At 45.8% G+C, this 12,312-nt stretch overlaps 2 protein-coding genes across 4 annotated transcripts in view; one reads left to right on the forward strand and one right to left on the reverse strand.

Moving 5' to 3' along the window:
- The window catches only part of Slip1 (SLo interacting protein 1), a 181,235-nt gene extending 175,429 nt beyond the window's left edge, over window positions 1-5,806 (forward strand). The window contains exons 3-7 of the mRNA XM_076520177.1: window positions 662-832; window positions 1,818-1,916; window positions 2,009-2,044; window positions 3,530-4,921; window positions 5,080-5,806. Coding sequence (XP_076376292.1) covers window positions 662-832; window positions 1,818-1,916; window positions 2,009-2,044; window positions 3,530-4,921; window positions 5,080-5,421 — 2,040 coding nt within the window. The 3' untranslated portion in view covers window positions 5,422-5,806. The remainder of the gene's footprint in view (window positions 1-661; window positions 833-1,817; window positions 1,917-2,008; window positions 2,045-3,529; window positions 4,922-5,079) is intronic.
- A 136-nt stretch (window positions 5,807-5,942) lies between these two features.
- Window positions 5,943-11,520, reverse strand: Ipo9 (Importin 9). 3 transcript variants are annotated; one of them, XM_033485996.2, is made up of 14 exons: window positions 11,496-11,520; window positions 10,393-10,494; window positions 9,944-10,316; window positions 9,639-9,872; window positions 9,210-9,579; window positions 8,887-9,131; window positions 8,550-8,811; window positions 8,159-8,478; window positions 7,867-8,086; window positions 7,506-7,777; window positions 6,684-7,092; window positions 6,463-6,611; window positions 6,302-6,371; window positions 5,943-6,221 (listed from the first exon to the last, which is right to left on the reverse strand). In XM_033485996.2, exons 3-14 carry the CDS (start codon window positions 10,283-10,285, stop codon window positions 6,010-6,012), a joined length of 3,105 nt encoding a protein of 1,034 aa, XP_033341887.2. In that variant the 5' UTR covers window positions 10,286-10,316; window positions 10,393-10,494; window positions 11,496-11,520; the 3' UTR covers window positions 5,943-6,009. The 3 variants fall into 3 exon arrangements, with proteins under 3 accessions (XP_033341887.2, XP_033341886.2, XP_033341884.2); XM_033485995.2 differs by lacking the exon at window positions 11,496-11,520 and adding an exon at window positions 10,933-11,441; XM_033485993.2 differs by lacking the exon at window positions 11,496-11,520 and adding an exon at window positions 10,639-11,441.
- Window positions 11,521-12,312: the final 792 nt, after the last annotated feature.

Here is a 12,312-nt window from a genome sequence, read left to right on the forward strand (position 1 = left end):
AGCAAGTGCGACATTAACATAAAACCACACCTTTTATTTTTAAATAAATGATATCAAGATTAACACTAAAACTACCAAGCCAGTAAAAATAACTGATTTCTGTTTTCTTTTTCTTTTACAATTCCTGATATTATTAAGACGTTTTTAAATATACTTCTTTATCGAAGCATATATTATAATAGAAATCGTTCGAAGAGGGAGTTTACATAAATTCAATACTACTATTCTTATAAACCCATGCCATAACCTTGCCATTTTTTTTTAACAACGTCATTCGACCACCACTCGTCGCGACTGTTGAAACGCGTGTAATCAGTTTTACGGAATTCTGGGCGAGGCATTAAACGGAGTCTCTCGGCGAGGACGGCGCAGCACGTATAAATAGAGCTCGAATAAAATATCAGAACACCTGCGAGTATCTAAAACTTTGAAAGGATATCAGTCGGCGAAAAAAGTAATCTACGACGGTCATAGAGAAAGTAGCATAAGACGAGATAATAACGGAGGCGAACAGTTGTTACGATCGTAACGGGACGTAAAACAATTTAGCCAACGGGATTTGCCATACGGAGAGATCGACGTTGCATGGTTTCAGGTCCGGTGGCGAATTTAACGATGATAAAAAAAACGATGAGCCGACGTGAACGTTGTGTGTTCGCAGGAAGTGACGCTACGGAAGACGGGGAGCGCGGAGAAACTGGGGCTGACGGTCTGCTACAGCTCCGGGTCCGGCAGCGAGGACGCAGACACGGAAGTTTATATCTCGGAAATAGTTCCTGAAAGTCTCGCGGCGCGCGACGGCCGGCTGCGGGAAGGCGACCAAATCCTGAGGGTGAGTTCTCCGGTGAATTATTACCGCGGGCCCAGCCCGGCCAGATATGAGAAACCCGCCGCAGCGGCGGAACAACGCGAAATGAAACTCACCGCCCCGAAACGCCACTAATCTTTCCCCGTTCACCGTTCCGTTCCGCCGCCGCATTCGGCTCCGGCACCGGCTCAGCCGCCGTCACCGGGTCCCCGGTCATCCCCCCGGATTATCATTTAGAGCGTAAGAAATTCGGAAGTAGCAGCCGTCATCGACGTCGACGAGAATCGAACGGCCCGGGCTGATTCGATTACCCGGGCGGGAGAGAGCGAGCCGGCTCGTCGCGTTTCCCGCACACGATTTCCTTCCGACCTGCTACCCTTCTAATCTCGTTAGGCGGATTGTAATTACGGACAAAGTGGTCGACTTAAGGGAAATCGGATGGAAGAACGGGCGACGACCGCCGCGTCGTCCCCGGGATTTCTTCCCTCGATCCCGTCTTTGCACCCGTGAACTTCTTCCGGGTGAGGTCGTCGGGCCCGTCGCACCGCGTCCGGGTCTGCTCTGCAGAGATCTCGCGCGAACCTTGCTCCTCTCCTCTCATCAACGTTCCAGCCGATAACCCAAATACAGAGCTAGGCGAGATTCACGAAATCTCTGGTCTAAAACGGGGACCAGCCGATCATTCGGTCGCTAAACGATCATCCCCCGTTTTCGTTGTTCGAGCTTTGATCCGCCAATGTTCCTGCAGCATCGCGAGATGAGAAGACGATCTGGAGTGGCCTGTTCAAGGCAGTCGGCCCGCAAGCCGTCGGATCGTTCCGCGGATCCATTATCCCGCGAAATTTCGTTGAAACCGAGAAGAGAATCGAGAGGGGAACCGGCCCTCGAATTCCATTCGATCGATTGAAAATACGCTGCACGCCGCGCGACACGACGCGACGCGACGCGACCGCTCTCCGGAGGGTGCAACGATCCTCATTCTCTCTCTCTTTCTCTCTGTCCGTTTCAGGTAAACGGGAAGGACGTGGCGAACAAAGAGCAGACCGAGAACCTATTCGCCGAAACGAAGAATGCGGTGACCATTCTCGTCAGCCGATGTCTCTTCCAGGTGAGCTCTTTCACTCGAGACTCTAGCTAGCATCTAGGTGAGATTATCTAGCCGCAGTCCGGACTAAACACGCTGCTCGAATCGTTTTTCAGGACGACGAGTTCGACGACAGGCGCACCTACCGCCAGGTGAGTCTCTCCACCCCGCCGAAACTTCCGAGAATACATACTTTTCGGGGTGAAAACGTTCGAGCCGTTTCAGATCATTTTTACACGCCGGTTCGTTGCCTCGGACGTGCGTTTATCTTTCGTTTTGAATCACACTGTACGCTCTGGGGTTGGCGAAATTGTCTAGATCGTGTATTAATAATCGCAAACCTCATGATCGGTTGTAGTATATCATTCTACTTATTACAATTTAATTAGCCGTCTGTCTCATTACCCTCCTCTTCTTTCTTCCAATTTTCTATTCTTCCGTGTTTTCTTACGTCTACCCTTATTTTCACTATTGCTATTATTTTTAACTTGTATTTTATTCGTTTGACTCACTTATTGCACCCTTGTTTCGTCTACATTCTTCTAACTTTTTTATAATTACGCTAGTATGATTTGCTTTTACGTCGCCTGTGCTTCAAAGGAGCATCCCTTATATGTATACATAAATAAAATATATTATAATATATATATATATATATATATAATAATAATATAATAAATATATATAATAATAATTATATATAATATTATATATAATTATTATATTATTATTATATTATTATTATTAATATATTATAATAGTATAATATAATATATAATTAATATATATAATAGAATAATATATTATATTTATATTATATAATATATGTATACTTAATTATTATTATTAAATATTAATTATCTCACCCCCTATGTGTAAACATAAATGAATTATAAATTATAAATAATAATTAATAAAATTATTATTATTATTATATAATATAATATATAATTAATATTAATATAATTATATAATATATATATATATGATACATTATTATTTATCATATAAATCTGTTATACTTTTAAAAAGCCAGGCGACTTTTCCTCCAGCCGGACGTATAATTTCGACACGTTTCACCGTTCGATTCCCGATCCATTCCCGCGATAACACAATATCCGCAATTATCTCTCGTTGTCGCATAGACATAAGATCTAATGGACGGACAAAGTAAGAGGACGCGCGAATAAAGAGCGAACGGGCGGCTCTTATTAGGATAGCGTAATTGAGTATAAAGCGACTGATAGGCTGATTGGCGCAAAGTGCTAGAAAGTATGGCAGCGTGGAACAGCGGGCCGGGGAGAAAGAGGGACGGGTAGGGGCTGTGTGTGTGAGAGAGAGGGAGAGACGCGGCGAGGGTAGAACGGAGTGACAGAGATATCGCTTCTGCGCAATCAGGGCGCACTTGAAATAGAGAAATTGAGAGAGCGCGACGGGGCGAAGACGCGACGACTTTCGTAAACGAATTTAAAGCGCCCCAACGGGGTAGGGGTGAGGCACCACTTTCTTTCCTCGGTGCTCCGATACTTGGAATATCTCCCGCGGTCCGTTTCTCCCCCTCGAAAGTTGAACCGCGTCGCACGTCGATCGGTGTCCGGGCTGTTTGCGGCTCGATTACCCGTGTGCTCTCTGTTCAGGAGTCGCCGTCGCTGTCTCCGGACAGCCACCTGCCCTCGTACCAGAACAGCTTGATCGAGCAGCTGATCCGGCAGCAGCAACAGCAGACGGACGAGCGGACCAAAGAGACGGAGGAGAACTCGTCGACGTTGAAAGCGCCTCCGCCGATACCCTCTCACACGCCTCAACAGCAGCAGCAACAGCAACAACAGCACCACCAACAGCAGCAGCAGCAGCAACAACAACTTCAGGCGAGCAGCGTGTTCTCGACGACGACGTCCTCGTCGACGTGTTCGTCGCAGACCTCGCAGAAGTCGGGGCGCAACGCGTCGTCGCCGGCGCATCTGTCCGAGGACCGGAAGCAGTGGATGCAGGAGACGATGAAGGACTGTGCGAAGAAGATGGAGGGTATGTGCGTGCGGGGGCAGCAATCGGCGCCGGTCAAGCTGACCGAGGCGTACTCGAGCCACGTGTGGAGCGAGACGGAGCACATCTACGAGACCATACCAGAGTCGGACAGCGAGCCGATCTACTCGTCGCCGTACGAGCACCAGCACTGGACGCAGAACAATCACGGGACGGCGACCACGTCGACGACCACGGCCACCACGACCACCCAGCAGAACCAGGGGAATCAGACCAGGTGGCATTCCTCCTCGAAGAGCAACAGCTCCGGCGAGGAGAAGGACAGCTCCAGCGCCTACAACACCGGCGAGTCCTGCAACAGCAACCCTCTCACCCTGGAGCTGCACCAGGCCGAGAGGGACCACCACAGAAGCACGCTGGTCCTCTGCCCGCCGAAGACCCCCACCGCCGTGCAGCAGCAACAGCAGCAGCAACAATTTCAGCAGCAGCAACAGCAACAGCAGCAGAGACTCGGCTGCACCTGTCCCGCGTCCAGCAACAAGCAGACCATCGGCAAGAGTCAGCCGAGCAGACGCGGCTCCAGCTCGGCCCACCATCACAAGGACAGAGCCGACCCCGCGGTCGCGACTCTCCCGGCCGACACCATGTACACCAACATGGCGAACCTCCAGCAGACCATGCTCCTCCAACAGCAGCTGTTCAAGCAGGCCCTGAACCGACGGAACATCACCACCGCGGCCAGCCCCAGAGAGACCACCGCAACCGCGAAAAAGTCCAAGTCCCACGGCAACTTCCAGGCTCCGAATCTGACCCGGTACCAGTTCGTGGGCAGCCAGCAGGTTTGCACCTCGACCAGCTGGGTCCCGCCGGAGGACAAGGGCAGCAACGACGTTCAGATGGAGTGGAAGGTGAAGAGGAGGGCCGACGGGAGCAGGTACATCGCCAGGAGGCCGGTTAGAAATCGCATATTGAGGAACAGGGCGATCAAGATATCGGAGGAGCGGGCCGGGCACAGCACGGAAGACGACACCATGTCCGAGATAAAGGTAATCGTCTCCGGTTCCCGTTCTTGGTAACGCTTGTCGCGGTCCGTTATCGTCTTACGACTTCTGGACGTTTTAAAACGTTCTAATCTCGACTCGGATGTGTGTATTATTCTTGGAAATGTGGGTCGCGATCATTCATGCAATCGCTTGGTTCGCAGGTGGGCAGGTACTGGACGAAGGAGGAGCGCAAGAGGCAGCTGGAGCGTGCCCGCGAACGGAAACAACGGCAGCAGGAGCTGATGCTGCAGCAGCAACAGCAACAGCAGCTCCAGTTGCAGCAGACCAACGAGCTGCTGAACAGCGAACACCCGGACGAGAAGACGAAAAAGCCGCTGAACATCTTGGAGCTCAGTCACAAGAAGATGGCCCGCAAGAAGAATACGTTGGACGACTTCACCACCGTGCAGGAAATGCTGGTGCATGGGAACAGAGTGGGAGGAGCGGGTGGGCCGGGTGCCGGTGGGAAGCTGATGGGTCTTCTATCGGTCACCACGGTCTGAACGGAAGGCTGAAAAGACCCGATCCGAATCTTGACGGCTCGATACAGTTTCTTCGGTCTTCTAGCGTCTATCTCGCGCGTTCAATTTGCGTAAAATTAAGAGCGAGTTCTTCTGCGTTTCGAGTGACAGTTACTTTCTCTCCGAAGTTTTTATGCTCAACGTTGCCTCGAGTAAGCGGCGGAACGAGCTCGAGAAACGATCCGGAATGATCGTTGAAACGACCATTCGCTCCGGTCGGTTGTAAATAGTTATTATACAATGACATGTATACATATGAATGTATGTAGATTATTTTACACGAACCGAATCCTTTTCTCTGTGAATCGACGAATAGAAACGAGAATACGCCTCTGTAGATATGTACAATAAATGTAACGATGTATAATCTCTGTGTAAATACTTCAGACTGTCGGCCGGGAAAGAAGGAACGATCCTGGTTGAGGATGAAACGCTCTGATCGCAGCAACGAACCGTTTCAGGGATCGTCTGCCGGAATATCGTTTGCGCGTAGAAGACAGTCGTACAAAAGGCTTGCATGTTTTTATTACGAAATTCAAAAATCTGATGACTGATATATCTATTTATCCATTACATAAACGATGCGTTGATATTTAAACTGCTCAGCACTTTCCGCTCCGGAATGTTCAGGTGCTGAACGTAAGCGGGGAAACAATGATGCGTCGAAAAGTTCAACAGAAAGTCACGCATGTATTGACCAAGATTCAAATGGTAGATCGAGTCTTCCAGCAACTCCGGATCCTCTTCGCCTTCCTCCGCATCGTTCGCAGCTTCGTCCAACACTGGGAACACATTTCGATTCCTGAATACCGCGAACCGAGATTATCGTTGAAAACGATCGCGGAGCAAACTGTGTACTTACATAACATGGTCTCGTAGCCGGGATCTAGGAAAGTATTGTTGTCTTCACCCTCCTCGTCGTCATCGGATTCCTGCGCGTCAACATACACACGTACACTCATTTATCTACTAAGGATTTTCACTTGCTAGTTGTTGTCAAATAAATATGAGATTGTTACTAACGTCCGACTCCTGATTCGCGGCGACCGCTTCCATATCGTTCGACAGCTCATTGATGATCAGCTTGAAGATCTTGGCCAGCACCGGTATCGTGGTCCACTGATAAGGCTGCGATTCCGCTTTGCTCCTAGTCCTCACACCCTCCTCGTTCCCTGTAAACGGTAACGAATGTTAATTAACCCGCTTAACGCCATGTGCGCACAGTAAACTTCCGTTTGACAAACCTGAAAATATTTGATCACCCTTGACGGTGATCTCATTCAACCGACTGTCGTCGTGAGTGACACCGAACTCGAGTATCTTGCATAGCGCGACCGTGGCCACTTTCCGTTCGTATCTGCCGAAGAACAAATGCTGCCTGCCGACCCACTCGGTGAGCACAAACGCGAGAGCGCTCTGTCCTGTAGGGCCCGGCACGATGGACAGAAAGTTTAGGACGGCGTCGAATTCCGTGTTTATCAGATGGGCGTATATCATGAGCAAACTCTGTACCACGGTCAAGGTCTCCGCCCGTTGCATCTTGCTCAACACAGCTTTCAGCAACAAGTCGAGATTCTCGCCCAGCGTGTCGCCTGCCTTCCTGATTAACGTCGTTACCAGCCGACCGACGAAAATGGCAGTGAACTCACTCGACTGAAACATACGCCAAGCTGGCTACATTCTTTCGAGAAAGTCTGCTATTTCCCTATCAAGCATCAGCCATCTTGCATTCTTTATATGTTATCAGTGATCGAGCATGTGCGGCAAGCAGAGGTCCACCAAGCATTAAAATCTATGAATAAATGTCCGGTTAGGTCTGGGTTAAATCATGAAATATTCTTTCCTAATACTCGATAGACCTATACTTTATATCACATGTGAACACACCGAGCATACGAGCAATACGAGATGCAATTAACCTATTTAATGCAGTATTTCCTTCGTAATGTCTCTCGTTAAGGCAACAAAATCTTCAAGATTCGCAAGATAGCTAGCAACGAGGATTGGTTACCAAATGTGACGTTACGGAGGAAATATTATGATAAACTCTAGAAAGAGAAAGCCACCTGTGGATTCAGTAGTTGAGCAATTATCTGCAATATATACTGCAAGCCAGTTTGGCCATCGTTGTCGCGGTGCGCCGTGACTTGTCGCGCCGCGACGGATAAGTAGGTGCGTATCACTTCGCCCCCGTTTTGCAAGGTCTCGTTGTCTTGTGAATTTAGGATACATTGGCACGCGGCAGGGAAAGCAGTCTCGACCAGCGTACTGCTTAAAGGTGTTGGAGAGTACTGCACCAAAACTTGCAGTACGTCCAAAGCTACTTCTCGACACCTCTCTGAAAGTTAGCGGGGAGAAGGATATTTGTCATCATTATTTCTAATGCACAGCTCAACCGCGATTAGTCGAGATTTCGCTGCAGCCTACCGTCTTTGGACTTGTCCATGGACGTCACAGCCATCATGCTTGTCAGAGTAGGTACCAAACGGGTCTGCAACGGTCCTATACAATCCGGGTTTTGCGTGAGACTCTTGAATATATCTTGGCACAGCTCAAAGATTATTGGATCGCTGTAGAATTTCAAAAATATGGCGATGGTCAGTGGACAGACTTTATTTTCCACCGAAGCGGTGAACGCTTCATCCATCTGTGAAAGGGTGTACGTTAGTTTTCAGAACCGTGGCATTTGGAGATAACACAATATGTAAAATATTATTACCGATATCAAGACTTGTAACGTTTCCATAACCAAAGTTAAAACCTCTGTGGAGGGTTGAGTGGCTAAATTGAAGAGTCCCTGGAATATTGCTGGCAAATGAGATCGTATATTGTTGACCATGTCTATGCTAGTTTCCGTGTTCGATGCTTCGCAGAACCAATAGATAGCTTTCACAGCACTGATTCTAATACAGGCTGGTTGATTCTCTTGCAAACCATTAACAGTTGCTTCCAGAAACTGAGAGTTTAACGGTGATGGTATTATTTCGGCATACTTGCCGCCGACGCATAAACAGCGACCAAGAAGTAACGACGGAGCACCTAATGGTTACCATACGTGAAAGTAACATTTGCTAGCTAAAGAAAAAAAAGAAAGCGAAAGCTTAGTATACCTGAATCGTTCAAAGTAGCTAACACAACTGTTGCTAAGAATTGAATAATATCGAATTGAAGCATCCCGGAGGCATACTTCTCCACTACGGCGGGTTTGACTTTGCTTAAAGCCAATATTGAAGATTCGCGCAACTTCCACCAGGACTCGTTGTTCTCGCCACAACCGTTAGCGTTTTGCAAGGCATTGGTTGCTTCGATGTGCCGTGTGATCACTTTGCACAAGGCGTTAATTGCCTTATCCGCGGAATAATTGACGAGAGCCTGTTTTGAAAAATTGTGATGAGATGCGGGTCAATTATCTGAAACGAAGTTTTAACGTTTCTCGAAGTAACTCACTGTCAGAAGCTCTTGAGCGGAAATCCGAACATTATAGGCGAACACATCCTCATCCTCTACAAACTGATTCGGACTCGTCGACCATAATTCGATCTGGTCTTCAGTTATCTGCATGAAGATGATCAGATAGTACATAACGTCCTCTAATAAATTATCTAAAAGGTTCGAGAATCGCTTGCGGTCCACAATGGAATTAACGAACTCGAATATCGCTATGATTAAGTTATTGAAGTTAATTATCACGCCTGTAAAAAGAGAGAAGTATTTAAAACAAATCGAAACTCTGTAAGACAAAATTAGAGCGAAGATTTTAACAGATTTACCATCGGAGTCAACCTCTTTATCGTGCTCGTCTCCGTCTCCGTTCACAGTTCCTTCTTGATAAAATTTTGCGCTTTGAGTTAAAGTTTTCCAAATGGGCGGCAGCATTTGTGGCAAAAAGCTTGTCACGTACTTAGGTAATCTAGTTACAAGGCAATTTATAGCTTTAATAACATCAGTTTTCAGCCCGCTATCGCTGGTTGGGCCATCAGGCACTTGTAAGCTTTGAACAAACTTCTCACAAAACATGGGAATGATCGGTTGCAGATATTGTTCTGTGAATCCCTTTTGATACAGTTCTGTGGCAGCTACTAATGTCGTGATCGTGGTGAATATTTCGACCGCACGTCCACGGGTTCTAATGGAATATTGCTAAAAATTGAATAGATATTATTAAAATGACAACATCAAGAATGGTGAGAAGAACATACATTTTCACTTTGAAATATCCTATACATTTCTTGAAGTATAACTGGTCCCACATTAGGTAACTGGGTATCAGTAAGATCTGAAGTAAATTCGGTTAAAACTCTCATTGCTCCATGCACAGCATATTCGCTTTCTCCGCTTAAACAACTGACAAGTATATCAAATAAACCTGGCCAATTTTCTGGCCAATCCCAGTGAGCAATGGCCGAAATAGCATATGCCACTGCTGTACGCACCTGAACAAAATATATGTAATACATATCGCTGTTAAATATATTACATATAATTGTAGATAATATCTACTCACTTTACTAATAGATTCTCTAAGTCCTAACGGCAACAATTCTTTGATTCTCTCTTTTGTTGCAAGATTTATTTCTGGTGGTCGAAATTTTTCAGCCACGGAACACCAATGAGTTTCCACATATTGTTTCAACAATACAGATGCTAGCTGCCTAATAGGTAAAAGTCCAGCAGGACTCACTACAAATTCTGTTAAATGAATGCCAAATTCTTCCGTGACTTCCAAAGCTTGAATTCTCTGCTCCGCAGCTTGACGCATGTCCCGATCAGGCGACAGGATACCAGTCAATGTTTCGTACAAGGCCTCCCTCAAAGAGCCTTGTACATCAGATCCCATTGTACTCATTGCAACGATTTCCTATCTTTTTACTTCGCACCTGTTACCATTCCAATGTTCGATTAAACGACTGGTCCACACCATCAACGATCTGATAACAATGAATCTATATTTACCTGTACACATATCTCTGTTGAGTATTTATTGTGATGCTACCGAACCACTTCTGTATTCAAGACTCTTACATTACAGTGGCTTGATCTCCTAAATTACGTTCTCTGTAATCACAATAATTAAATCAGAGATCGAAATCGGAGCACGTTGCGATAAAAAATGGTTAAGTACCAAGGCACTTTAGAGGTTACATACCAAATTTAAATTATTGGAAGCATTAATTATAGTAAAATAATCGCGATAATTACCATTAAAATGTATTTACTCCGTACAGTATAAAATCAAGAATGAGGTGAAATAAACGTGTGATTTGTGCTGTTCGTTGAACGTTATAATTCGATAAAGCCGGTTTGATAAAAAGACGAAGAAGGTTAAGGTGACACATATGAACCTGGAAATTCTTCTTTACAATATTACTATTTGTGTGCGTGCAATAAGAACGTGCTTCAACTCCTACATTTTCAATTAAGGCGCAACAGTTTCCTAAATTATATAAAACTTATCGCAAATCATGAGTTGAAGTTACATTACACCGTACGTACCAAAGGCGCAAAGTATCCGTACATTTGAATCATCTAAAGTTCAGTGACGTTGAGCGACGTGTTACGAAAAAATAAACGTACACATAGTGACTTTTCTTTCAACTTTCATGTGCACAACTACAAACTATAACAAGCTTCTGCAACTGTTTTACAACTAAAAATCAGGTTGCTTTATGAATAATGCGACGTGATATTGTAGGCTGATGCAGTTAATAAAATTCTAGTAATTTTTATGCACACATGTATACATTGCACGTAAATTACGTAGAATACACATAAGCTATACAGTGCAGTTCCGATTATCCGGCACAAAATTGCGATCAGGCGGTGGCCGAATTGTTCAATCCTATTTTGTTCGAATGTACGTAGTAACCGTTGTTCTATTCCCTTTCTAATTAGTTTTGATATTCAGAACATCTCGAATAATCGAAACGCAACTGTATTCGAATCTTTTTTATCGAGCAGATTTAACGATTAACGAATCGAGATTCTCCTGTGTATCCATGTCATGCAAAAAAGTGTATTTATTACTGCAAATATATACAACAGACGATGATTCTCACCAATATTGCAATAAGGTTGTAATATCAAATTCGGCAAGAATCAGTTGCTGTTTTGCTGACAATAACGCCTCTTGTGGCGAAATCTGGAAGCTCCCGTACGGTTTCGTACAGCGCCGATCAGTAGGTGGCAAACGGCGGAAACTGCTAGCCAAACAGTGGCGCCGCTTGTGGCGAAATCTAGAAGCTTTGCTCAGGAGTTTCTACAGCGCCGATTAGCGAATGACCGAACGCCGAAAGCGTCGGCAATTTTGTCCAGCAGCTTCAGCGTTTCGCCGCTACGCGCAGTGGCGCTGTGCGGACTCGTGCCGAGAGCTTCGAGATTTCGACGGAATTCAAAAACGAGTAAAATATAAAATAATATTTCAATACTCTTCATACATACTTCAGACATACTTCAACATCCGAGAGACTCGAACGTATCTCACGGTATACATCTGCAAGTCTGTCGACAAATTCCGATTCGCGTAAGTTAATAATCCTTGACGACAGTTGAAAAACGATCGAATTTGTCCTAACAGCATAACCGAACGACGAGACAGCCGCGAACGTTTCGTGCCCCGCAACGCCAAAACTGCAGACCCTGTTTGAACATTATCTTAGCTGTGCGATATAATTTGCTTCGTGAAAGAGCAAACAGAACTCGAACCGCGCGATAACTTAACAGTATCGAGGGGCTCGATCTCCGGAGAGTTTACCGCATCTCTGTGCACGGATAAATGTTCCCGTATTAAACTAAAGCCGGCGCGGTAAATATGTCAAGGTGTCTTATCGATAACTCGCATTTCCAGATTAAAATCAGGCGCCCTGTATGCGCGCC

Source organism: Megalopta genalis, chromosome 3 (genome assembly GCF_051020955.1).
Source record: "Megalopta genalis isolate 19385.01 chromosome 3, iyMegGena1_principal, whole genome shotgun sequence".
NCBI classification, from domain to species: domain Eukaryota; kingdom Metazoa; phylum Arthropoda; class Insecta; order Hymenoptera; family Halictidae; genus Megalopta; species Megalopta genalis.

Excerpts from the sequence above, each read along its gene's own strand:
- Ipo9 (XM_033485996.2), bottom strand. The coding sequence starts at position 10,285 with ATGAGTACAATGGGATCTGATGTACAAGGCTCTTTGAGGGAGGCCTTG. Across the intron at positions 8,087-8,158 it reads CGTTACAAGTCTTGATATCG|ATGGATGAAGCGTTCACCGC; the intron begins GTAATAATATTT and ends ACCCTTTCACAG. Across the intron at positions 7,778-7,866 it reads CATGGACAAGTCCAAAGACG|AGAGGTGTCGAGAAGTAGCT; the intron begins GTAGGCTGCAGC and ends GCTAACTTTCAG.